Source organism: Onychostoma macrolepis, chromosome 23 (assembly GCF_012432095.1).
Source record: "Onychostoma macrolepis isolate SWU-2019 chromosome 23, ASM1243209v1, whole genome shotgun sequence".
In the NCBI taxonomy this organism is placed as follows: Eukaryota; Metazoa; Chordata; class Actinopteri; order Cypriniformes; family Cyprinidae; genus Onychostoma; species Onychostoma macrolepis.
The window spans coordinates 10,584,099-10,610,706 of record NC_081177.1 but is presented as its reverse complement, the minus strand read 5'-3'; the positions used below and the strand labels follow the sequence as shown (position 1 = coordinate 10,610,706).

Below are 26,608 nucleotides of genomic sequence, written 5' to 3'. Positions count from 1 at the left end.
GCTTTTTAATAAGTAGCTGTACTTTACGTCATCCTAAACAGCTTTTCTTTCTCCAGGTGTTGACACAAAAAGATATTTCACGTGTGAAGGAGGCTCTGTTCCACTCAGCTGTGGTGAGTAATCAACATTCACACAAGCTGTTAAAATTCACAGCGATTCTTATGGTAAATTGTTTGATGTGTCAGATTGGGGATACATAAAGGTGGTCACTGCCAACTATGGGCGAACCGACCACACAACATGCTCCACTGGAAGATCACTTCATCAGCTCACAAACATCGACTGCTTCCAAGAGACATCCGTCCATGTGATGTCCAAACGGTAATCACTTCTTTAAGAGCAAATGAAACAGCAGCAATGTATTAAACAGTAGATACAATTGCAGTTCTTCTCAAAACTGTTTTTGAAATAGTTTGTGTGTGATCATAGATGTGATGGAAGAAAGAGCTGTTCTGTTCCTAGTGAACTCTGTTTTCTCCGACCCTTGTGTTGGGACTCATAAATACCTGGATGTGTCCTATTTGTGTCTCCCATTTAGTAAGTCAGTATTTGATACACACTACCATTCATAAATTGGGGTGGGCAAGATTTTTGTTGGGTAAGATGTTTTTGAAAGAAGTCTCTTTTGCTCACCGAGGCTGCATTTATTTTGTTACAGCAAAAACTGTAATACTGTAAAATATTACAATTTAAAATGACTGTTTTTTGTTTTAATGCATAATTAAGTTGGCTTGAAAAACCCAACTTACTGAAATCCTATTTAAACTTCTTCTGAGACCAAGTTTTAAAATGTATCTTTTTTTAAAAAGCATGCTAACATGCTAGAATCATAATGTTAACAACATGCTAATAATGTTAACAACATGCTAGCAACTTGCTAATCATGCTAACAGAATGATAGTACCATGCTAATCATGCTATAAACATGCTAGCAACTTGATAAACATGCTAGCATCAGAATGCTTGTATCATAATGCTAGTAACATTCAATCATGCTAACAAAGTGCTAGTAACTTGCTAATCATGCTAGAAACATGGTAACAACATGCTAGTAACTTGCTAGTCATGCTAGTAACATGATAATCATACTTCAAACTGAAAACCTTCAAACTTTTACAAACTTTCTGGCTAGGCTTTTTCAAGCCAACAAAGTTTGTCTTCAAACTTTATTATCTAGTTTATTCCTGTGATGGCAAAGCTACATTTTCAGCAGCAATTACTTCAGTCTTCAGTGTTACATGATCCTTCAGAAATCATTCTAATATGCTGATTTGCTGCTCGTGAAGCATTTCTTCTTATTATTGATGTTAAAAAGTTGTTCCCAGCTAACAGGGAACGTTCCCAGAACATTCACTAACGTTCTTTAAAAGTTGTGTTAATGTTAGTACAAAACGTTACTAAAATAATGTTTTTGGAACGTTCTTATAACGTTGTTAACGTTCTTGTAACATTGATAGAAAACGTTCTTAGAACAACGTTCTTGGAACGTCTTTAGGACGTCATTTGTACTTGATGAATGTTCTTATAACTCTGATAGAAAACGTTCTTAGAACGTGTTTAGGACGTTATTTGTACTTAATGAACGTTCTCATAATGTTGATAGAAAACGTTCTAAAATCAGCGTTCTTGGAACGTCTTTAGGACGTTATTTGTACTTGATGAATGTTCTTATAACTCTAATAGAAAACGTTCATAGAACAACGTTCTTGGAACGTGTTTAGGACATTATTTGTACTTAATGAACGTTCTCATAATGTTGATAGAAAACGTTCTTAGAACAACGTTGTTGGAACGTCTTTAGGATGTGATTTGTACTTGATGAATGTTCTTATAACTCTAATAGAAAACGTTCATAGAACAACGTTCTTGGAACGTGTTTAGACGTTATTTGTACTTGATGAACGTTCTTGTAACATTGATAGAAAACGTTCTTAGAACAACGTTCTTGGAACGTCTTTAGGATGTGATTTGTACTTGATGAATGTTCTTATAACTCTGATAGAAAACGTTCTTAGAACGTGTTTAGGACGTTATTTGTACTTAATGAACGTTCTCATAATGTTGATAGAAAACGTTCTAAAATCAGCGTTCTTGGAACGCCTTTAGGACGTTATTTGTACTTGATGAATGTTCTTATAACTCTAATAGAAAACGTTCATAGAACAACGTTCTTGGAACGTGTTTAGGACATTATTTGTACTTAATGAACGTTCTCATAATGTTGATAGAAAACGTTCTTAGAACAACGTTGTTGGAACGTCTTTAGGATGTGATTTGTACTTGATGAATGTTCTTATAACTCTAATAGAAAACGTTCATAGAACAACGTTCTTGGAACGTGTTTAGACGTTATTTGTACTTGATGAACGTTCTTGTAACATTGATAGAAAACGTTCTTAGAACAACGTTCTTGGAACGTCTTTAGGATGTGATTTGTACTTGATGAATGTTCTTATAACTCTGATAGAAAACGTTCTTAGAACAATGTTCTTGGAACGTGTTTAGGACGTTATTTGTACTTAATGAACGTTCTCATAATGTTGATAGAAAACGTTCTTAGAACAACGTTGTTGGAACGCCTTTAGGATGTGATTTGTACTTGATGAATGTTCTTATAACTCTGATAGAAAACGTTCTAGAACAACGTTCTTGGAACGTGTTTAGGAAGTTATTTGTACTTAATGAACGTTCTCATAATGTTGATAGAAAACGTTCTTAGAACAACGTTGTTGGAACGCGTCTTTAGGATGTGATTTGTACTTGATGAATGTTCTTATGACGCTGATAGAAAACGTTCTTAGAACAACGTTCTTGGAACGTCTTTAGGACGTTATTTGTACTTGATGAATGTTCTTATGACGCTGATAGAAAACGTTCTTAGAACAATGTTCTTGGAACGTCTTTAGGACGTTATTTGTACTTAATGAACGTTCTCAATGTTGAGAGAAAACATTTTAGAACAACATTCTTAGAACGTTATTGTAATGTAATATAATTTCTAAATTAATAATTAATTGCTAAATGTTATTATGTTGTTATCAAAACATTCTGAGAACAGTATTCATGTCCTTATGATTTCAGGCTACTTTATTAACATTACCATAATGTTGGGAGAAACATCTTTAGAAAAAAAAAAAACTTATAGGCTATATAAAACAAGAATAGAACAGAATATGATAGAAAAATAAAATGTATTTAAATATGAAACTACAACCTCGATTAGGATGTGGCAAAGTCACTGAATCTTTTATAATTATATACTTTATCATTATTAATTATATATCTTTTATAACTTTTGAAGTCATAGGCCTATAGTGAAATGTCATACACTGTAAATCAGTGGCATTTGCTAAATTAAATTAGTTAATTTAACAAAAAAAGTTATTTCAACTCAATATATATGTGATGTGAACTCAAAATCTAATTAGGTTAAGGGGAACTCAATCTAAATAAGTATAAATTAATTTAATCTACCATATGGTTATTATGTCTAAATGGCTGACCACAAAATATTTTAAAGAAAAATTTGCTTAATTCATGATTTCTAACATTGTTTTTCTAGAAATCACGCTTGCTTTATCTCTTTCAATATTAATTAAATAGCCTTCATAACTAAAGATAATACAATAAATACATAAATCTGTTTCATATTAAGCATAGATCAATCCTTTTAAAGAAATTAATTTTACTCGAGACAAAATATTATCCGGGTGTTTTTCAAAAACCGCGCGCATTTTTCAGTCAGTCACATCCGCCCCTCCCCCACAGCTCACAGTCACTGGATCACAGCCGGACGGCTCGCGACGCCGTCACGGAAAATAACAGGTAAGCATTCACTTTTTTATTCCCATTTAAAGCACTTTTGAACGTTATTTTGTGTTTTGTCAATTTTATCTGAAGATTAACCAGCTCAGTTATCATTGTAATGTTAGCTAGCAAAGAAGCAAGGACAACCACATCAAAGTTATCAACGGCAAGTGTTAAATATGCAGTGTTATACACAACAGTTTGTCAGTGATAAATTAAGGTGGGTGGGTGTGTGTGGTTTCTCACAGCTGGACACAGACAAACGAGTCCCGCGAATTGTATTTTTAAACTGGAGAGACAGCTGACAGGATGTTGTCATCTGTAACCGTCACTCGCCACAGTTCTCAAGCGAGGTAAAGCAAAGACATATTCTCTGTATTACAATGCCTTTAAACTTTTAGTTAATCATTATTATCCGCTTTGTCAGTTTCATCTAGAATATCCATGTGATGCTGATCAAGTTTACTAAATCCGCCGAACGCAGTGAACAAAGGGGCTGAGGAGCATTTATAATGACTGTTTTGTTAACTTTAGTTAACATTTTACACTGTTATTTGCTCCTCACTGTCTTTCTTAAAATTCATACTAACAAATTGTTGTCATGCTTTTGAAATCAATCTTTTCAGAGCAAAGGCAGCGAGGGGTGGTGTGATGTCATTTGCAACAAGACGGCTGATACTAATATGAGCCTAAAATAAAGTAAGTAGAATTCACATTAAACAAATTGATGGGCTTTAGTGTTGTACAAGATGTAATTTGTCACCTTATAAACAGTTATTTAAATTAATCGTTCTTCAGTTTTTATATTTTGATGAATTGCTATTAATGCAGATGTAATGATGACCAGAAATGACCAGCAGCACAAATGTTAAGTCTTCTGAAGCAATAGTATACTTTTGTTTTGTGAATATTAGATTGAAATTTAAACCTAAAGATTGATCAAATCGTGAATAACGTTACACAATACAGATGAAAAACAACAAACTAACATCCCACAAGAAAGACATCTAAAGACCAGTCATGTTTGATGTAATGTAGTGTGCCACCAATTTGATGCAGAGTGAATTGGCAGAGTGAATAGCATCTTAAATTTCAGTTTGTCTATCATTCCGTCAAAGTCTTTTGGTATTTTGTGTTGCTTCAGAAAAATACCAGTGAAGTCTTAAGTTCTGATTATAGTTATACATTTATATACTTAACTAATATAGATGGGGGAAAAAAAACTTCTACTTTCCCTTATCCTAAAGTTGCTTTGTTTTCTTATAAAGATGTCAGGTAATTGCTAATGCTAAGTTTGTAGTGGTTAAAATTGTCTTATGATTCATAAAAATAAGCTGTCCATAAATGTTGCTTAATTGTGAGTTAAATTTCTCTAATTTTGTGTTTTGTCTTCAGGGACAATAATGGCATCAGCCATTCAAGTTATGATCCTGGCAGATCTACTACTATCTGAAAAGTAGTCTCTGCAGATTGTTTCAAGATACACAAGGTAGGACACATGTCAGGACAACTTTATATTTACTTGGCAACATTTAAAATTTTAACTGAGATCAGCATAGTTAAAAAATAATAATAATCTGTCATGGTTTGCTCACCCTCATGTTGTTCCAAATTCATTTTGAATGAATTTCATTCATCTTCAAACAAATGTTTTTATTTTTGATTTTCATTCATCATTTTTGTCTTTCCATTGGAAGTCTTTATTTTCAAGCTTCTAAAAGTTTATAGTTTAGGCTTTGACACATAATAAAAAAAGCTACTTATACCTTCTGTTATTTATCTTGTTTCTGAATACCTGTAAAATTTAAAGGATTAACTAACAACTTGAGTGTAACTTGTTTTTTTGCTCTCAATGCCATTTTGACAATGCAGTTTTTTTAATCCATGCAGCATTTTTTTTTAAAGGAAAACATTACAAATTATTCCTTAACAATTTAACTGATGTGTTAATAGCGAAAATTCTTACTGTCAGTTAATGGGTCAATGCTAGCATCCCTACCCAGAAACACCTACTAGAACCTATTAATCTTACCTGTTTTATCTCTGAGTTTCCTTCCTTAACTGAGTTCATGTAACAGTTTATCAGCTAATAACATGTAACAAGGCAACTTTTGCCATTTAATAACTTTATTGATGACTTCTAAATGTTAACTATATTTGAAGGATTTTTCCTGTTTCAAATTGGTATAAAATGGAAATTGCAGTTGACTTAACTACCCTATTATGATGTATTTCCAGTAGTGTGCATGTGTATACCTATCAAGATGAATAAATTAGGTCAATTTATGTTGACCTAAAATTGTTTTTCGGAAGTGACACGATGAAAATGTATTATTTGAATGTTTATATTTTTCTTAATCTAATGATGCTTCAGAAGACGTTTTCTTAATGCTGCTAGTAGATTGTCATTGAAAGTAACATATGCCAAGTCAAATGAAACTACCTTTGACTCTTGAGTAATGTAATATTTGTAGAACTCAGCACAGATCCTAATAATTTTTTGGCATAGCCACACTAATTATTTTATAGGCATTTTGTAATATCACTTTGTAACATCAGCCAATCTGTTTACTTTATAGATGGAGCGTGGAGAGACGGGACATGGACCACAGTTTTCAGCACCCACACCCCACACTCAAATTCATATAGAAGTTCTCAATTATTAAATGTTAATTTCATAGTTTATATTTAGCTGTGAAGTTATAGTTCATTGTCATAAATATTAAACTACATATTATTATTATTTTACATGATATGCAAATTTCACCAATTTGTTTAATGTGTTAATTAACTTTTTGAAAGTGATTATCTTTAATAATTCAGATACCTGTTGAAATGCACATGTAATTATATACTTGCTCGTATCTGGAAGGTTGTGTTAATAAAAATGATGTTGAAAGCGAATGTTGCAATACTGCTAATCTTAAAATAACATTTTATTAAACTAAACTTTGTAATGTTCCAAATAAATGTTTTTAGGGTGTTGTATTTTTAAGAAAATGTAGGTGGAAATAAAGTTGTAGGAACATTATGCTAACCATAAAATAATGTTCTAGCAACGTTAGGCAAACTGGACATTTTGACGTTCTTGGAATGTTCCAAATAAACATTAGAACATTATATTTTTAATGAAAATTAGGTTGCAAGAACATTGCAGGAAACTTATGCTAACCATAAAATAACGTTCTAGCAACGTTAAGCAAACTGGAAATTTTAACGTTTTTGGAATGTTCCAAATAAAAGTTCATAGAACGTTATATTTTTAAATTAAATTTAGGTTGCAGGAACGTTATGCTAACCATAAAATGTTCTAAGAACGTTAAGCAAACTGGACATTTTAACGTTTTTGGAATGTTCCAAATAAACGTTCATAGAACGTTATATTTTTAAATGAAATGTAGGTTGCAAGAACGTTGCAGGAACGTTATGCCAACCATAAAATAACGCTCTAGGAACGTTAAGCAAACTGGACATTTTAACGTTCTTTGAATGTTCCAAATAAACATTCATAGAACGTTATATTTTTAGTGAAATTTAGGTTGCAATAACGTTGTAGGAACATTATGCTAACAAAAAAATAACGTTGTAGGAACGTTAAGCAAACTGGACATTTTAACGTTCTTGGAATGTTCCAAATAAACGTTCATAGAACGTTATATTTTTAGTGAAATTTAGGTTGCAAGAACGTTGTAGGAACGTTATGCTAACCATCAAATAACGTTCTAGCAACGTTAAACAAACTGGACATTTCCACATTTTTGGAACATTCCAAATAACGTTCCCACAACCAAAACAGAACGTTACAAAAACGTTCTCAGAACATAAATTTGTTAGCTGGGTTCTGCTTAACATTTTTGTGGAAACTGTTTTGTAATTAATGTTTCCTGGCTGAATAAAGTATTAAACTAACCATTTTGAAAGCTTTTTTCATCTTGAATTGGTAGTTACTTATTACTGACCTATGTTCCTTTTTCTAGGAAAAAGTGTCATGTGTGAAGGAAGCCAAAGCCTCATTGACTGTGGTAAGATACATCTGTTCATTTCTATGTTGTTATCAATCCAGAAAAACTTGGGCATAGCAATCATCTGTAATCCTTGGGCCTGCTTTCCTTCCACAAGGGCTTTATGAAGCTTTAGTGCATTGTCGTCACACCGATTCACTTTAAACTGGTTATTTTCTTTCCTGTGTTTACCTATTTCTGCCAAAACAGGACATTAGCTAAATGTCTGCTAATATACCTTAAGAATGTCACACATCTGCTTTTAATGTCTCTAAAGGTAATGGTGTGATTTGGATTCATCATGCCAATTACGGATGGCGGGATCTTGTAACCTGTCCTCATAAATTAGCAACATCACCAGACTGTTACTCTCATCAGACCCGCAGCCTGCGTTCCAGGTACTACAGATACACTATTAGATCACAAACAAACATAAACATTCAATCTTATCTATTTTTAAACCAGTACACAAAATAATAAAGGATAATGTACATTTAGCCCATCATTATACCACTAATTAAACAGCTGCTTAACAAATGGATTATTTAATTATGAGAAAAAAGAGACTGCAGAGTGATAAAAGATAAACAATCAGCATAATAAATAATAAAACATCAGCATAAAGTAAACACATACTTAAAATCTTTCTTTTACCTTATCAGCTGCAATGGGAAGACGTCTTGTCAATTAAATGCCTCAAATGGTTCATTCTTCTCTGATCCATGTCCAGATGTCCATAAATACTTAGAAGTGATGTACAGCTGTATATAATATTGTGAGTATCCTGCCAAATAAATTTATTTTATTTGTTTTATGTGCATTTTAAATGAAAACACACTCTATTATGTCAGATGGTGAAAGAGAGTTGACATTCTTGATAGAGCTGCTTAGGTTTCAGATCTGTGCAAACCAGATTGAAAAGACACATCACTTACTTTATTCAGATGCAATAGTTTCAGCTATTTCTCCAGTATAACAGAGTTTGACCACAAGATATAAACAAGCATGCCATCTAGTGGTACTTTATGGTATTGTAACAAGTTATCACCTGTCTGACTTCATACACTTATGGACTTGTCACTTTTTGTTTTTTCCTGTAAAGTTGTACAACTTTATTTATCACGTGTTGTATATAATTGCACAAGAATAATATATTTTTTTGATACTGTACATTTTAATAATTTTTTTGATATTGTTATCTTGCTGATTTATTTTGAATTATTGCATACACTCAATATTTAGAGATGTTGAAATGCCTTCCGTGCTCCAGCGTCGTCATTTGTCCTTCATTGTAACCGATTTCAAATGGTGCTAGAAACCCCAAAAGACTCTGAACACCAAAAGAAATCGGTCAACCTTGGTTACAGGACACGTCTTGAAGTCAGTCATAAGATGTGTTTATAAAGTATAAAGCATGAATGTTGTCAGTTGTCCAGTTAGAAAGTGCCGCATTTACCACCCCAAGAACACTGATTTCAAATGGTGCTAGATTCATTTCTTCAGCACTCTAAAACACCACTTGAAACCAGCTTCCAGGAGGAGACACGATCGGCCTTTGACGTCAGGTGCTGAAACACAACTCAGCGTCACTCCTCAGATGGCAGGGCTTTAGACAAAAAGATAGAAAACACTATATTAAGTCACATATTTTATCATTTCGACCTCGGGCAGTACACAATGCGGAAATCAATGATGAGAGAAACGTCTTCCACTTCTCCATTAATATACCACACCGCTGGCAGATACAGCTTTGGGATTTAGCAAAGCTGCCACTGGATCACGAGCCTGGAAACCAAAACAACAAAATGCTAAGGTTTTCTGAGCTTTAAATGCTATGTGACAAATCCCTCTGAAGTTGGAGGAAAATAACATCCTGACAATGCTGACTGGCCGATGACACCACAAGAACAAGCCCTTCACTAGTGACGATCCTGCTCAGGAGCTGTGATATCAATGGCAGTAAGCAAGGCAAAATGTACATTTTTTTGGTTTTAAGAACCTTAAATTGAAATGCAATGCAACTGTAAATCATACAAGCTTGCATATCATATTTAGGTACAACATTTTGAACATGCAACCTTCATCAGGCATTATTTTGGGGGTTTTAAGAACCTCAAAAACATGGAAATTCACTAATAATATTTATATAAATAAAATATTAATATTTAATTACAATTTAATAAAATATTATATATATAATATTAATAATGTTTATAATAAGTGTGATTATAAAATGAAATACTGATTGTAAAAAAAAAAAAAAAAAAAAAAAATTGTAATAACATTTACAGTACACTTAATAATAGTTACATGCCAAACCACAGGTTCACAAAACCACAGGTTCACTTGCATCAAAGCTAAAAATAGTCTGTGGACTAAATAATTAACAGTATATGTTTATTAAATATACAATGATGATTAATAAAACAATATCTTAATATTGAATCATAAATTTAATTCTATTCATAATAAATTCAATATAATCATATTTACGGTTACACTTTATTTTAAGGTGTCCTTGTTGCAGTGTAATTAGACATTTAAGTACTGCGTAATATTAATTACCTACATGTACTTACTATATGGTTAAGTTTAGGATGAGGGTTTGGTTTAGGGTTAGTTGCATGTAATTATGCATAATTTGCTGTTATTATAATAGTAAGTACATGTAACGTGTAACAAGGACAATAAAGTGTTATAGTGTTATTTACACACTATTAAATATATGATAATTAACAAAACAAGGTTAATATTTAATAATATTTTTAAAGCTATATATATAATAAATATAACTATAAAAGTGCTAAAACATCTACAAAAATATAATTAAATAACTATAATATATAGTAAAGGTATAACTATAACAACTATAAATAAATATTTCCAATTTGCCTTAGAATTTACTTCTGAATGGCTGTCAAAGGAACGGTGTAGTAACGCATATGGCCTACAGAACCAGCAGAAGCTACAGTAACCACCAATGTTAACCAGCTAATCTCGAACTCTATTCTGAGCTTTTATTAAAGAGCAGCAACTCAAAACTCAATCCTCGTGACAGATTCACACCTCAAACCACAAAGAAAACAAAACAAGACGAGAAAGCCCACACCTCCCAATTCTGGCAGGAAACCCAACACGGCTAGACTTCTTTCACAGAGGATAATCAAGATTATTAGTCTACTCTGCAAACCTACAAAACACAATCAGGAAGAGCACACACAGGCTACTTCCATCTTGCACATCTTCTTCTACTTGGTGGCTCGCTTTAAACATTAAATGCGCAAAAGGAAATGTTGCGTAACGTTAAGCAATATAATTTGAAAAATATCGATCTGAGGATAAAAGATGATGTGGTTTCATAAGCGCTAGATACGGCACTCATAACAAGCAAATGCAGTGGCATAGTGCCAGTGAATAATTATACACGAGACAATGCTGATTTGCAATCTGACTAAGCAAATTTGGCATGGATGAAAACTGCGAACAGCCTGTGTTTGTGGGCTTTAAGTGGAAAATTAGCGAGCATACAGAAAGTACGTATAGTTTCAAACCCAAAGGAGACCAATCCCCGCCTCCGTCTCTATAGCTACAGCCACTTTACAAACTGAAACATATTGTATTTCTTGTGTTAATCTATAACTACTCTAAGCAAATGAGAATACTAACTTGAATATTGATATCTGACATTTACAAATAGCTCTCTTTCAGTACTCTAGTACACTGATTCCTATATACAGTGATATTTATAATGTAGCCCATGTATGTAAAGCTTTGTTTTTTCTTTAGTTAAGAATCACTGTACTAGATTTGACTAGCTTCTACAAGATGAATTTTCACCAAAGTAAAATTTGATTTGACACCCAGCCAGTGGGTCAGCAACAACAACAACAACAAAAATTATATATATTTATTATTTTTTTTGCTGACACCAGCTGAGTGTCAAATCAAATTTTATTTCGGTGCAAATTCATCTTGTAGAAGCTAGTCAAATTAGGCAGATGACAAGCCATAAACAAAACTACATCAAAAACAGGTTCATTTCTATTATTAAAATAATTAACATTACACAATCATATATATATATATATAATTATATATATAGTATATAATGTCAAAATATACAATATGCAAAAAGACTGTCATTTTTCGTTTACTTTCATATTAACAGGTTGTAAACTCTTAAGTCCTGATGTGAAACCAGTCGAGCACCGCGGCTCTAGAGAACGCCCTGTATGCTGAGAGCAGTTTCATCTGTCAATCAGTGGCAGGGAACGTGAAGCAGCACCTACGCAGTCAAACCAGGAAGGATTCAAGAGCAAAAGCAGGTCAGAATATATGACCAAAGCTCATTGCATTCAACCTAGCGTATCAAAATGCCATTCGTTTGGCTTTTACAACTGATAGAAAGACACTGAATAAAATAAATTTGAATCAAATAAAAATTTCGATGACGAGTACTCACTAGACCCATGGCATATAAAGTCGAGCGTGTCTATAGAGGAGAGGTTGATTTAGGCTGTTACTCTGTTTTGCTGCCTCCACCGCCGCAGTCTCTCAGAATGAAGTGAGCGCAGGAAATGGTGAAATCTGGAAGGGAGATTCCTGATGCCAGCACTCGGCGAGGGTGTGGCGGCAGGTACTGCCCTGTAGACTGACGTTTTGCCAAAGTTTTTTTTTGTTCTTTACATATCAGTGTTCTCAGAGCCAAGGTCTCAGAGCAGATAAACATCCCACTCACCTGACATATATCCTCAAATTTATTATACCTTCCACCTAAATCTTTTTTTTTTTTTTTTTGAATGTCCATTCCTGCAGACTGATTAAGAGAGATTCAGTAAAGCAATTCATGGATGTCAAAATATCTTTTCTGCCTTCTTAAGTTTGCTCAACGAGTGCACTGCGTGTTTGTTTTGAGCCGTACAGCAGAGCTGAAACATGCCCCAGGAGCTCGGTAACCCTTATCTGACTGATAGGACAGAACTCGTGGGAGTTTCCCGGCCGAGAGGAGGGAAGCATGGCGACAGTTGCTGTTTAGAGGTATCTGGTTGCCCCTCTCACTTTCTTCTGGCTGTTTGTTTGCCTTTGGCCTGTTGTGCAATATTTATAAAAGACTTAAAGGGGGCAGCTTTGTTTTTCCGGTGACTAAAAAATTATTTATAAAATGAAATAAGCAAATAAATAATGAAAAATGTAATTAAAAGACAAATGAGTTTTTCAAAATGAATATATATATATATATATATATATATATAATTAGCATTTTTAAGAAAAGTATTTATTTTTTAATTAATAAATAAATAATTAAATAAATATGTCCCCAAAATATGTAGACATTACATTTAAAAATTATTGATTTTATGAATAAATAAATAAATCCCCCAAAAATATTTGGATGCTTTAATTACTTTGGTTTGAATAAATTTGTACATTTACTCAATTTAATCAAAAGCTATTTATATATTTACATTTATTTAATTTAATTTGTACTTGTCATTTTTATATGTCTAAAATGTCCAAATACTTTTTGGGTCCACTTAATCGACATTACGTTGTATAGTAATCAGTCAAACAAACAAACAATTAAATAATAATTCTATACATACAATCCTATATGTTGTCTAGAATACTTACAAAAACACAGAACAACAACAGCTTTCAAAAATGAAAGCTCAATTATAATTTAGTGGCAAGTTTCTTCTACTCATTCACTTGAAAATATATTTTTCACCAGGCCTGTTTTGCTCCATGACAATACCAGTAAAAATTCAAGATGAGTTTCTGAAAGAAAAGGGCCTACACTGATATCGATATCACGGGGAGCTACAACACCAAGCTGAATATCAGTGAAATGTAGCACAAGTTACAATCTGCGTCACAGCCCGATCCTCCGCCCAGACACCCGTAGGTTAACTCCGTCATGTGGCAAGCTTCATCCACAAAAAACGCCCTACCCACGTGATAGGGAGGATGAGGTAGACGGGGATGCAATCCCCTCCGGCCCTCTGGTGCCACCAATGTTTGCCAGAGCTCCGGTCTGTGGCGTCTAATGCAGCATTAACAGCTGCAGTGCAGGCCTCTGCCTCACACACACACACATACACACACTCGGACGTAACCTGGGGACAACACCACTCAACATGCAACAGGTTTTAGGACAGGACCGTCTCCATAATAGAACAAATCGCATGCATGTAACAATCTTGCCTAAACAATCACTGTCTAAACAGGAAGCTTGGTGGTCAACTAGCAGAGGATGACGGCATCCGATCAACTTATCAAATCAGAAAGGTAAAAAAAAAGTCAAAACCAAACAACAAAAAAGAAGACAATTTTAATCATACAATCATTTGATATTACAAAACAGCAAATGCCAATGAAAGTCAATGGGAACCTAAACTTTACGGAATGACATGATGGTGAATAAATGACGAACTATCCCTTTAAACTGCGTTAAAATCATTTATTCATTCTCATGTTGTAAGATATTTTAAACAACATTGAGGAACAAACTAAATTGGACCCCACTGACTTTCAGTGTATGGACAACAGAGATATTCTACAAAATATCTCCTTTTGTGTTCCACAGAAGAAAAAAGGCACAGAGGTGCGAGTGAATAAACGATGACTGATTGTTCATTTTTGGGTGGATTATCCCTTGAAATAACATTTTTCCATGTTCTACCAAGTAACATGTCTCTAAAACAACAACACTCTACCGTAACAGAGTACTCACGAATGATAACATTACCTCGCAGCCAATCGGATTAATCCCCCCAGCTGCTTTCCAGTGCTAATCCAATGGGATTTGGAGCTGCGAAAAAGTCGGAAGCACCAGCCGGCGCCTGATAGGAGCAGAGCTCTGTCACTCATCTCTCTGATGCGGCTGCATTAGGAAGTCTAGCGCATGTGAACTGGACGCCTGCCAGTGCACAGTCACCAAGAGAGCAAGGTAAACAATTTCTCTCTCTCTCTCTCTCCCTCTCATTCTAGTCCTTTCCCCGGTTCCCTCCCATGACATTTAGACCCTTTTCATCAAAGTAACCCTCCTCAGAACGCAATTTAACCCCTGTATTAAAGGTGAGATGCAGGGAGAGAGGTGAAAACAGTCATGCACCGAAAAGAAAGTGCTGCAAATATGACTGCGTCACTGCTTGTGTTTCTAGTAAACTCTGCAGAAACAAATGTTGTTGATGGAAATGCGACGTCTGCCCTCGTCTCTGCCAAAAGATCACAAATTTAGCCGAGGCACCTGCTCTTCTACTCATCCTCCCTAATATATGGGATATAAAATGCCATAAAGTAATGTCTAAGTCACCTCTCCTGATGCCTTAAGAATCCAGAGACTGATCTCAGGTCAGACTGACAGTGACTAGCCTGCTGTATTTGACTTACCTGTTAAGAGGAGCCAGAAAAGATGTGTTGTAACGTATATATATCGGTATCAGTATCAACCGCAATTATGCGTATTGCGATTATGGTACGGACCCTTGCGGTATCCGATGTGGTTCGAATAACAGGCAAAAAAATTGTATTTATATTAACTATTTCTCACAAGAACCTTCGAAAGCAGCATTTGTTTTGTTATCGTTTTTTGGTAACCGTTTTTTGCCGCCTCGCAACGCCGTCACACGCCCAGCAAACGTCGACACACACCGAACCTCTGCGCACACAATCCGAGAAACTCGATCACGTTCTCAGCATCCATGTTGGAGCTGCGATTGTGGAGAAACGGACTAAAACGTGAAATCAGAGAGAGTGGAAGTGGGAGAGAAAAAGAGATGGAGAAGAGGAGGATGAAAGGCGGACGAGCAGACGAAAGGGCTGGGATACACTCACAGGTAGGAGAAAAGCACACATGTCCGAATCCTCTCCTCCTAGCTGCTGTTTTCCTCTCGACGTGAAAAAGTGACGTAGCAACTAATCCAAAATCTCTTTCTCCCTCTCTCTCTCTCTCTCGCTTCCTCCCTCCCTCTCTCCACCAGACCTCCACCCTCTCCTGCTCGCTCTATTTTCATCTTGTTGCAACAGCAGAATCGCTGCTGTTATTTCAGACAGACACATGTCTACATAAATAGATCGCTAATAGACGCATACAAACACGCTCATTGTGATCACCCAGACAGATAGTTGCCGCAAACGCTCCCACAATCCCTCTGTCTGCTTCTCCCTCAGTTTGCCTCTCTTGCTCATTGTGACGCAGCACTTAATTCTTGGGTCTTTTTCGCTCTGTGTTATGACCACACAAACGCAACGTCTCGAAATCCACATAACGAGTGGGAAAGTGAGAGACGGAGAGCCAGAGAGGCACAGACACTTTGATTACAGTTGGCTTCTTTCTTTTCCTGTCTATCTGGTGTCCTCCTCTCCCCTCTGTCCTCCTATAACTGTTTCTCTGCCCGTAAGCCCCCCCCCCTCTTTTATATCTTCGGCGTCTCATCTGCGTCTCTGAGAGACGCGCTGGTGTCTCGGTGAACTGAGATGACGGTGTCCCTGTGATCACCTGACAGCCTGCAGCTTTTAAAGGCACATCGCAGAGCTCTGCTTCAGTTATGTAACAACTGGGCTGTTTTGTTTCTCGTGTTTTTAATCTCGGCCTATTTGCTCGGCCTGTTTAAAATATCCAGGCTGTTGGGGGACGGCTAAATCAGATAATATGGGCAGGGACGGAAGAATCTTGAATCTATGAGCATCACAAATGACGTGACTTGTAAGCTAACGTCATTTCAATGTTCGGACAGATTAGAGAAATGGACATGCAGCGTAACATATGATAAAGGACTTTATGATTAAAAGAAAACAAGAGGGACTGTAGAATCATGGGAAGGCGCATCAGTGGCTCATAGACTTCCTCTTCCTGTTTTGTGACTACAGATCTGTAACCATGGAGACAGACAGCAGAACAACATGGATTATGTCACCATATTCAAAACTGAAGTGATGCATGAGGAAAAAGGGAGGGTAAACCTTGAAAATCACATCTGGGAAAAAAAATAAACTTATTTAAATAAAATATTTTAATTATGAAATTAATGAATAAATATATTATTAAAATAGAAGAAAATTTAATTTGATAAATAAAATGAAGCAAAGCAAAAAAAAATATATATATATAACAATACTAAAAATTTATAAAATAATTAATAGCTAAATAAAATAAAATGAAGACAGGAGATCAAACTGATTCATACATTTCTAAATTCTAATAAAAATATTAAACGAATCTCTTTCAGAAAACTAGACACAGAAGAACTGCTTCTTTAAAAATCTCCATAAACACACATAACGATAACATATAACAAGACATGGATAAAATTGCTCTATGCTCAGAGTAGCCTGACACACTTTAACACAGACCACAATTCCCAGCATGCTCCTCCGTATGACATCTCAATCTGTGTGGAACTGAGGTAGGTCAGTTGGCAGGGCGCGCGGCAGCCCGCTGTCTAATGATACACCACCAGCCAATGATAATCCTCCTCTCTGCTCCAGTTTATCTTAGATTGGGAGATGAACACAGTATGAAATGCTACACTATGAAGCATGAGGTTACTTTGATATATCTTTAATAACATTTGTCTTTAAGTAATCAAATATCTGCTTCACGCCTAGAAGAAGGCGCTTCTATGTCTCCCTAATGGCTTTTTGAACCACCTCTCATCGCATTACAACTTGGCATTGGAACAATGTCAACTGTGTATTGATTAAGGCATGTTAAGTATGCAAGAAGATACAGACCTATGGAAAATAGACTCTACAATGAACTAGAACCAACAGGTTGTTTGAGAAAGAAATAAACGTTCATCCATCCGTATGCTGTATTGCTTTTCTAAATGCAAATTAAACCTAGTCACAATTCACAGTGCATTTTACCCAAACTGTGCTTCAATCTATTTGTGTCCGCCGGGTATATCAGGACAGCTATTATGTAACATTTACAGTTATGAGGGCATCTGTTGAGCTGATGGCTGGGACAACTTCCTCAGCATTTATCAATTTGATGTGAACCATTATAAATATCATGAAGCAGTAAATGCAGAGATGCACTGCATTAGTTCAGGCAGTAAATAATATCAGAAATGGGAGATGTTTTGCGTCAGAATCAATCAAAGGAACTATAGTTTCCAAATCTGTTCCTACATTACACAATATGCCAGCTAAATGCATTAAAACTACTTTTATAATGTATTATACATAAAGGCTATAACTAAAGTGTTACCGAATCTTATAACTTGTCGGCGCCAATAGCCTCATGGGCAGTGTGCCGACATATAGTGCCGTTGTGCTTCGGGCATCCCGAGTTCAAGTCCTCGCTTTCTGTCTAAATACTGTCCTGTCACAATAAAGGCAAAAATGGCAAAAAAATATCTTAAAAAAAAAAGAATGTTATATCTGGCCGTGACTACAACAAACATTTGACATTATATTTTTAAGCATTTGGCAGACAATTTAAAAATTTTGCAAGCAAAATCCGGTCATAACAATAAGAATCCACACAATCAAGTGTTTCGCCCATGCAGATTTTGCCCATTTTCAAGCTGTTCATGTGAATTTGCGCTAATGGTCAACAGAAAACTGCTTGGTTTGAAAGTGACTGTGTGAGCTGTGCTTTATACATCACTATGCTAAAGACAATAGACTATGGACCTTTTTCCTGCGAAACTTCGCTAATTTGAACACACCTTTATGCTAAGATTGACTGTGTCATGTTGTATTCGGTCTGAACATACAAACCGCTTGTCACTGGAAACTTTGGGCACCAAACTGAATTGCAATTTGAATGTTTGATCATTTTACTAGTTCACAGTTTCAAATGTAGAATAATCAATCCAATCACATTTGAGGTTTATTACTGAACTTACTTTCATCTCTTTGAACTCTTCTAACTTCATTTTACCCCAAGGTCCAACCAATGAAGAATAAAAATGTAGTTTAATCTCAGACACAACTGGCCACACACATCAAACGAAGGAGCTTTGGACACAGGACAGAACATTAGCTCTTTATCAAATCAACATTACATCTTTTCAACCTTTAACGCCTGATACAGCGTCATGTTTGTCTCTTTATCATTTCACACAGGATATACAGAAACAGTGCATGCTAACTAGCATCCTTCCTGTCTGTCTATTAATGCAGTCGTCATTAGCAGCAAGCAGTAGGTGGGTTAATTTTAGCACTGTCATCTCTACATAGTAGTCCTGTAGGCTTAATCTCTAACAGTAGGGGAGCCTGGCCGACTGACTACACGTTGACCCTGAATGACGCACTTTCAATAGCTGCCAAAGTGTTCGCTCAAATAAAACCTTGGCAAATCAGAGAAATAAGATGAAGATCTTGGCGTATATGCCAGTAAAGGGAGCTGATTCTCATACCATCAAGGAGTGTATGGGGTTTTAATACATGATGAAAGTGAATTCCCATTATTTAAATTTGGTGGAGAGAAACCGTAATACGGCTAACCTTGTTCTGCTTATTTAGCTTGGATGGATGAAACTGCAGATTCCCACAACAATAGTGCCACACCCAAGAAGTGAATGCATGTTCGTTTTCATAACCTATATAAAACTAATCTCAGGATGCTTGCCAATATGTGTGCGCATACCTTTGCAGTGTTGTGGTTGCTCGTCATCCCGGATTCACTAAAAAACAAAAGAAATTGGTATAAATTGCATTATTGAGATTTCATCAATATCTGCAAGGAATGTACAGTACAACACATTTTAAACAATGACGAGTTCACACATTCCTGAGACATGTTTGAGTTTTTCTGATGGATAAATACAATTCATCATCCAATCTCAAATCAATTTGGCATTGAATCATTCCTGGGACCACTTAGAGCCAGATGTATTCTCAAATGATTCTACAATAATTACTCTAAAACGCGACTTCCTGTTGGTGTGCTTTAACAACACTGATTTATCCTACTCTCTTGCATACAGTATCTGTAATTATTGTACTGATTTGTCATATGCCATATATGTGACCCTGGACCACAAAACCAGTCATAAGTAGTACGGGTATATTTGTAGCAATAGCCAAATTGTATGGGTCAAAATGATCGATTATAAATTATTTTTCTTTTATGCCAAAAATCATTAGGATATTAAGTAAAGATCATGTTCCATGAAGATATTTTGTAAATTTCCTACCGTAAATATATCAAAACTTAATTTTTGATTAGTAATATGCATTGCTAAGGACTTAATTTGGACAACTTTAAAAGGTGAATTTCTCAATATTTAGATTTTTTGCACCTGCATATTCCAGATTTTTAAATAGTTGCATCTTGGCCAACGATTCAATACAACCTGACAAAAAAAAAAAAAAAAAAAATAAATAAAAAAAAAATTTATTCCAAAAAAAATTCAAAAAAAAAACAAAACAATTGTTACATTTAAATGTGTATATATATATATATATATATATATATATATATATATATATATATATATATATATATATATATATATATATATATATACACACACACACACACACACACACACACACACAACCATTCAGTCACCAGTCCGGATTTAAAGTCAATGCTTTCTAGTAAATTATTTACTATGACCTGTAAATAAATTTTACATTTAAATTAAATATCAAATTAAAATAATAATTATTTAAAAATAATTACAAATATTTTATTTCAAAATATGAAAAGTTGATTTGTTTAAAAATAAATACATTTAGTTACTTAAAATAAACCTTAATTAAAATATGTTAATAAATGTTAAAATAAACAACCGTTTTTATGGTAAATGAATAAAACTATTATTTTTAGAATAAATAAACTCCGCTCAATACCATGACTGGTTGAAACAACCTAATCTGGGCAGTCAGTCGCAAAACAGCGCCGCCCAATGGCAGAGGAAAATACATGCCAGCTTTGTTTACATCAGAAATAAAAGGTGCGCACTTGACTAAAAACACCATTACCTAATAAATAAAAGGCTGATAGTGGGTGTAAACCTCATGTATTTACCTCACGGAACATCCAGAAATGTAAATAAGGTCCGCAGAATTAATAGGTTACATAAACCCAGTCGTATAATATAATGAATAGGATTTATCAGCTAAGACTGAACATGCCTTTCATGCAAATCTGAGTTAATTTGTATGCCCAGGACAGCAACTATTTGGTTAATCGACTGATGTCTGTGCGGAAACTTTATATGCTTTAATCAGTGGAAAAAACAACCGAGCTCACCTGTGAGGCGGTATTCTGACTGTCTGATCGAGATGAAAACATTACACGGCTCGGGGCAAAGCACACTGGGTTGTAAATAAGAACTGCGTAACATCCTATCTTCGCCACGCCAAGTAGTCCGGGCCAACCACACGCACGCACACCTTTGTCGCAGCAGAAAACCCTCCTCCCTGCAATCCCCACCTTGATTTTTCTTCTTTCTAAGAATCACCTGTATATTTAATTAAGGGCAATATTATAGGACAATAAGTAGTCTAGGTATTTCTAGAGCATCTCAATAAGCATGATTGACAGCATCCTTAATTATGCATCAAATAGACATCAGGACAAGCTGACTTAATGGGCTCAATACCTACAAATATGGCATATTTCCAATAATAAATACATCAATCTCGTATCAGACCGCAAACACAATGAGACAAAAGTTCATCGATCTGACACACATCATAAAAAAAGCATGTTTATTTAGAATATTTCGAATAACGCAACGCCCAATGTGAACTACTTCACAACTTTACTAGATAGAAAACACTCTTACTAACCTGAACAGACGTGTCTTTATTCTGTCTGTTGGCGATGTCAAACGATGGATGCTATCGGCTTGAACTTCTTTTTTCAATTATAAAGCGTCTTGATGCCGCGCACATCGAATTTTCCACAGAACCACAGCGAGGCCCCGCCCAGGGCGCACACCCCCGTGTTCTGATTGGTTGTCCGTCTTGAGCGCAGTATGCCGTCAGCAGAATCACATGCTTTTGACGCATGTTTACAAACACTCGAGCGAATCACATGTCGCAGAACCGTATTGACATGTTTCGGGACTGCTGGATAATTAGGATTGTTAGCGGAGGCATTTCCCTTTGTGCTACATTTTGTCTGGCACGTGCAGTTAAAAATCGCTCGACGGATTTGATTTGTCCTGTCATCGAATGTAACCACACTATGCTTCCTGCAAGAAAAAGGCGTTTCCACTCTGTTGGTGAAAGTCTTACTGGGCGTAAACGTGACGAACGTCTTTTTAATTTCAAACTTAAAGGCCATTTTGATATTGTTTTTCTCATTTGACAGAAATAGTATGAAACACAAAGTGCCCCTTTTGTGATTATGTTTTATTATATTTATAATAAACATAATTTTATATATATATATATTTCGTTTTCATTTAAAGGCATGTGTTGATCATGTTAACATTAACATTTCTAATTTCTCTTGATATTAAGAGAAAGAGGCATGCCCGTATTAGTATGTAGGTGAATGTATGTCTGCAATGTAAGTACGTAGGGTATGTATATATTTATTTTATATTATTAAAATGTGCTGATCATGTTTACATTGACATTTCTAAATTTTACATTTATATTTAGTCATTTTATATTAACATTAAGATAAAGAGATGTAGGTTCGTAGTATATGGGTCAATGTATGACTAGGACTATGACAATATAATTGATAAAAATACACAATATGTGTATTTTTACTGTAAAATCAAATAAAATGAATCGAGAAGAGAAGAGAAGAAAGCTTCACTGTCTTTCCAGCTGCATTTGCTCTCGATATAGTATATAACATGTCAAAAATACAGGTACAGTGTATGGTCATTATTTTTTTACAGCAGAGGGCGACATTTCTCCAAGAAAAACAACCAAGAAGATTACATGGATCAGTTAACATTCTTAATCCATGATGCAAGTGTTATGATGGTTTACACTATGCTGGCTTGCACTTCATTCTGGGCCCAGTACACAACATGAGAAAAGCTTTAGACTATACCCATTTTGTATAAGTTGCTTTTACTGTATTTTATTTTTAATAAGTTTTTAAGCCTGTATGATTCCAGAGTTATTGTTGAGTCTAAGCTAGTTTATCAAAAATTCCACAGCTAAATTATGCTTAGGCTATGTAATTACAGTACACATACACACCATACACATTTAATAATAAATCCAGTATCAATATATAGAGAAACAAACAGTTGTATGATCACAATATACTGGAATGTTCAGAGTTGAGCTGAGATGACGCTTGACTTGGGAGCATTTAGGAGAGCAGGAAATGAAATCGCTTAAGTGTGCATTGCATCATGGTGGAAAGAAAGAGACATGTTTTCTCGATTCTGCATGGTCTTCATCAGAGACTGTGGCCTTGAAAAGACAACGAATATTCCCCTGTGAAGAAAGTTAACACATCCCACAGAGAACAATAGCTGTATTCATTGTATTTACATCTGCTGTCCTGATCCTTCTTATGAAACCAGTTTTTTTTATGCAGTGATGGCAGTTTTTTAAGTGTTTTTGATTACTCTTTGTATTCAGTACAATAGTATCTTATTAATTTAACCGGCAACAAAATTAATTTGATGTTAATAAGAGAAAGAATGTTAACAGATGTTTAGAATAAAAATGTAGGTGGTGTATCTGCAATTGAAAAATAAAAATGAGTAAAGAAAATATTAAATTAAAATATTTACATATATCGTATAAATATTATAAAATATATAATTTGAAATCTGTTTGAAAACTCTTTTCATTAAATGACAAACATTAACTACAATAAGTACATTAATCCGCTGTTCTATAAATACAGAAGCATTCTCATTTAGTTCTTCTGATAGATATGCTTACCTAATTATGCTGTGTTGATCTGTCATGCATGTTTCAAACAACAGGTGCAGACTTTGCACATGTGGGAAAATGTGATGGCATGCTTGACCCTCAGAGCTGCAGTAAAATGTTATGATCCAGTAATATTCTTAAACCAGAGGACTATCACACTGTCATGTGGCTGGGTTATACAGGCCTGTTCACACCCAGGCTCACAGAACCCCTCGTCACAGGCTCCTTGAAATGACCTCAATCAGGCTTAATTGGTTGGGAGGAACTTCACCAGGCACTTATATAGCTGCTGATTGTATACTTAGAAATAAATGAATGCTTGTGAAAGTGTGGCTTCCAGCGTTGGCAACTTGACACTATGGCCGTCCACAGTGTGTATGTGTTGTTTTTGTAAATGTGTGCATGTGTTAGCGTCGCTAATAAAACTTAGCAGGATCATATTTTACACATGATGAAATTAAACCCCCCCCAGGCGCGGCCACCAGGTGTCAGAGAGTGTGTGTCTGTTGAGAGATCACTCTGGCTTGGACGGCTTGGTATGTGCTTATGTGTGTGTAGTTTAAAATTTGTTATGGACACTCCCTTTAGGTCAGACTTAGGAGCAGCACATGGCTGTGTCAAACTCTCACGCAAAGATGGATGGGAATGTGCACACGCCTTACATGCGTAAGCAGCGTTATCCTGTGCGCATGTTTATGTCATGTATGTTCTCACATAAAGGAACATTTTACTGCTCAGAGGTTGCTCTTTTATGGTTTAAAGGAATATTCTGAGTTCAGTACAAATTCAGCTTAATTGACACCATTTGTGATGTTGATTAATTACTAGAAAAAATTAATTTCCACTTGTTTTCTCCTTTTAAAAAGCAAAAGTCAGGGTTACAGCTTCCATATTTTCAAATATAAATGGCCTTTGTTAAAATATATTTGCTACAACCAAACACGTTTACATATATTTTCCAATAATATTTTTGTAGCCATTTTTGAAAATATATTGTCTAAAATATAAATGTATTTATTGAAAGCATTTAAAAAAAAAAAATAGTACATTTTGAAATATATTTTGTTATATGAAGGTTAAAACTAAATATATATTTAATTTCAGAAATATATTTCACTGGGCTTCACAGTTCACAACATTTATTATCATATATTTATTTATATATTTAAGACACGTAATACTCTATAAAATTGCTAAAATACTGTTTTGTTGCCACAATATAAATATTATGCATGTTAACATGGTTTTAGCTTAAAAAATGGTTACTATCTTTACTATCAACACAGCATAACCACTTAAGATTACTGTAAAACGTTTACTAAAACTCAAATAATGCACAAGTATTAGCAGAAGAACTAATGTTAGTGCTTTTATAAAATTGTAATCTTTACACTTCAGCTTTTTTCCACATTTATTTTTTCTTCTGTTGCATAGAAGTAAGCTTCAACTTTATTTTAGATGTTTCTCCTAAAGTTCCTATAAAGATACACATAAGATTACACTGTAAAAAGTGATAAGTTGACTTAACTTAAAAAAATTGAGCAAACCCGTTGCCTTAAAATTATTAAGTAAATAATAATAGTAAAAAAAAGTTAAGTGAACTTGACAATTCACTTAAATTATGTTTTTAATTATTATTTACTTAATAATTTTAAGGCAACGGGTTTGCTCAATTTTTTTAAGTTAAGTCAACTTATCACTTTTTACAGTGTACCACTGGGGTCAGTAGACACTCCATCTCAAACAATTAATACTAAAGGGTTATTACTTATAATTTTGTATTTATTTATATGCAAATCTTATCCCTGCATTGCTGCTGTAATGTTGTGTATTTTTCCTCTCCTTCCATTTTTTTTTTTTTACAGTGAATTCTGGAGCATGTCCAGCAGCTTTCTGTGACCCTCCCTGTAAGGACACTCTCTGACTGCGGTCAATCACGTATAGCCGTGGATTATGTGTCCTCTATACTATCTGTACACACCCTCTCACTGCCACAGAACATTGATGACAGTCTGTGTGTATTAATAACTGTCTGGTTTGTGACTGGAGGTGTAGGGACAATGGAATGAGGCGAGGACTTTGAGATGTAGAGATGGATTACTCTGAAAGGCTAAACAGTCATGGAGATCCAGGCAAAATGAAGCCTCCTAGAGGGCTCTGCATTAATAAAAGGCACAACATTCTATTCTGTTGCTTAACCGGCCTTGAATGACATGATACTGATATTCATTCCTTTGCCAGTCAGTGATGAAAATTCAGTTCCTCTTCTTGCACCAAACATCTTTCCATCTTTTAGAGTAAATGTTATGGTTAAACAGTTTATATTCATATGTTGTATCATGCTTTTGAAAGCAAAACACTCATTGGGATGTTGCAGACATGCATGAGCCAGGTCCTGCAAGTAATATGGTAGGGGGGGTTGGGGAAGCCCTGACCCCAGAGGAAACTGAAGATGCCATGGCCAGTCACAGTCAGGCAGCACAGACAACACACACAGACAGTCAGCAGTGTGAGGCGAACCAGCTGAGTGAGAGCCCGAGCCAGTCCAGCGTTCAGGGACAGACAGGGCACTCACACAGGAGAAAGAGCACACACCAGCACACAGTTTGAAGAGAGGATGCTAACAGCTCTGGAGGCTGTGAGTAGGAGAGCTAGCACTCCTCAAGAGGACAGTGATAGTTTATTTTTTAAAAGCCTCCTGGAGGACTTCAGGACGCTGTCATTGAGGACCAGGCAGGACTTACAGTTCCAAATGCACAAACTAGTGTACGAAGCAAAATGTCTGGAGGCTGGACACACTGAACACTGGGAAGAGAGTAATGGGGGGCAGCTGACAAGTCTGTGAGGGGTGTTAGTAAGCTTATTTCCCTCGCAGTCTTGTCAGCTGCACCTTGTACTTTCTCCCTCACACACTCTTGTGTGAAAGTATTTGTTGCGAGTGTTCAAAACCATTCTGTATAAAAGTATTTGTT

At 35.2% G+C, this 26,608-nt stretch overlaps 1 protein-coding gene and 1 long non-coding RNA gene across 8 annotated transcripts; one reads left to right on the top strand and one right to left on the bottom strand.

Moving 5' to 3' along the window:
* Positions 1-187: 187 nt before the first annotated feature.
* Positions 188-26,608, top strand: LOC131531917 (L-rhamnose-binding lectin CSL1-like). Of its 6 annotated transcripts, none has more exons than XR_009268810.1 (7): positions 3,312-4,160; positions 4,434-4,506; positions 5,203-5,296; positions 6,387-7,829; positions 8,086-8,206; positions 11,977-12,845; positions 14,564-14,665. XR_009268810.1 is itself a non-coding variant. In XM_058763105.1 (6 exons), the coding sequence occupies exons 2-6, from the start codon at positions 435-437 to the stop codon at positions 25,533-25,535; spliced, it is 360 nt and encodes a 119-aa protein (XP_058619088.1). In that variant the 5' UTR covers positions 188-321; positions 430-434; the 3' UTR covers positions 25,536-26,608. The 6 variants fall into 6 exon arrangements, 2 of the variants coding, with proteins under 2 accessions (XP_058619088.1, XP_058619087.1); XR_009268811.1 differs by lacking the exon at positions 14,564-14,665 and having other exon boundaries at positions 11,977-12,133; positions 12,359-12,950; XM_058763105.1 differs by lacking the exons at positions 4,434-4,506; positions 5,203-5,296; positions 11,977-12,845; positions 14,564-14,665 and adding exons at positions 188-321; positions 430-537; positions 25,502-26,608 and having other exon boundaries at positions 3,769-3,825; positions 7,785-7,829.
* Positions 17,169-22,218, bottom strand: LOC131531918 (uncharacterized). 2 transcript variants are annotated; one of them, XR_009268813.1, is made up of 4 exons: positions 21,567-22,218; positions 21,025-21,235; positions 19,411-19,447; positions 17,169-17,302 (listed from the first exon to the last, which is right to left on the bottom strand). It is a non-coding gene; the product is annotated as an uncharacterized LOC131531918 (long non-coding RNA). The 2 variants fall into 2 exon arrangements; XR_009268814.1 differs by lacking the exon at positions 21,025-21,235.

What these genes read in the sequence shown, in the direction of transcription:
- LOC131531917 (XM_058763104.1), top strand. Translation starts at nt 435, where the DNA reads ATGGAAGAAAGAGCTGTTCTGTTCCTAGTGAACTCTGTTTTCTCCGAC. An exon ending in CTATTTGTGTCTCCCATTTA is followed by an intron (nt 538 to 7,784) that starts GTAAGTCAGTAT and finishes TCCTTTTTCTAG; the next exon opens with GAAAAAGTGTCATGTGTGAA. An exon ending in ACCCGCAGCCTGCGTTCCAG is followed by an intron (nt 8,207 to 8,470) that starts GTACTACAGATA and finishes TTACCTTATCAG; the next exon opens with CTGCAATGGGAAGACGTCTT.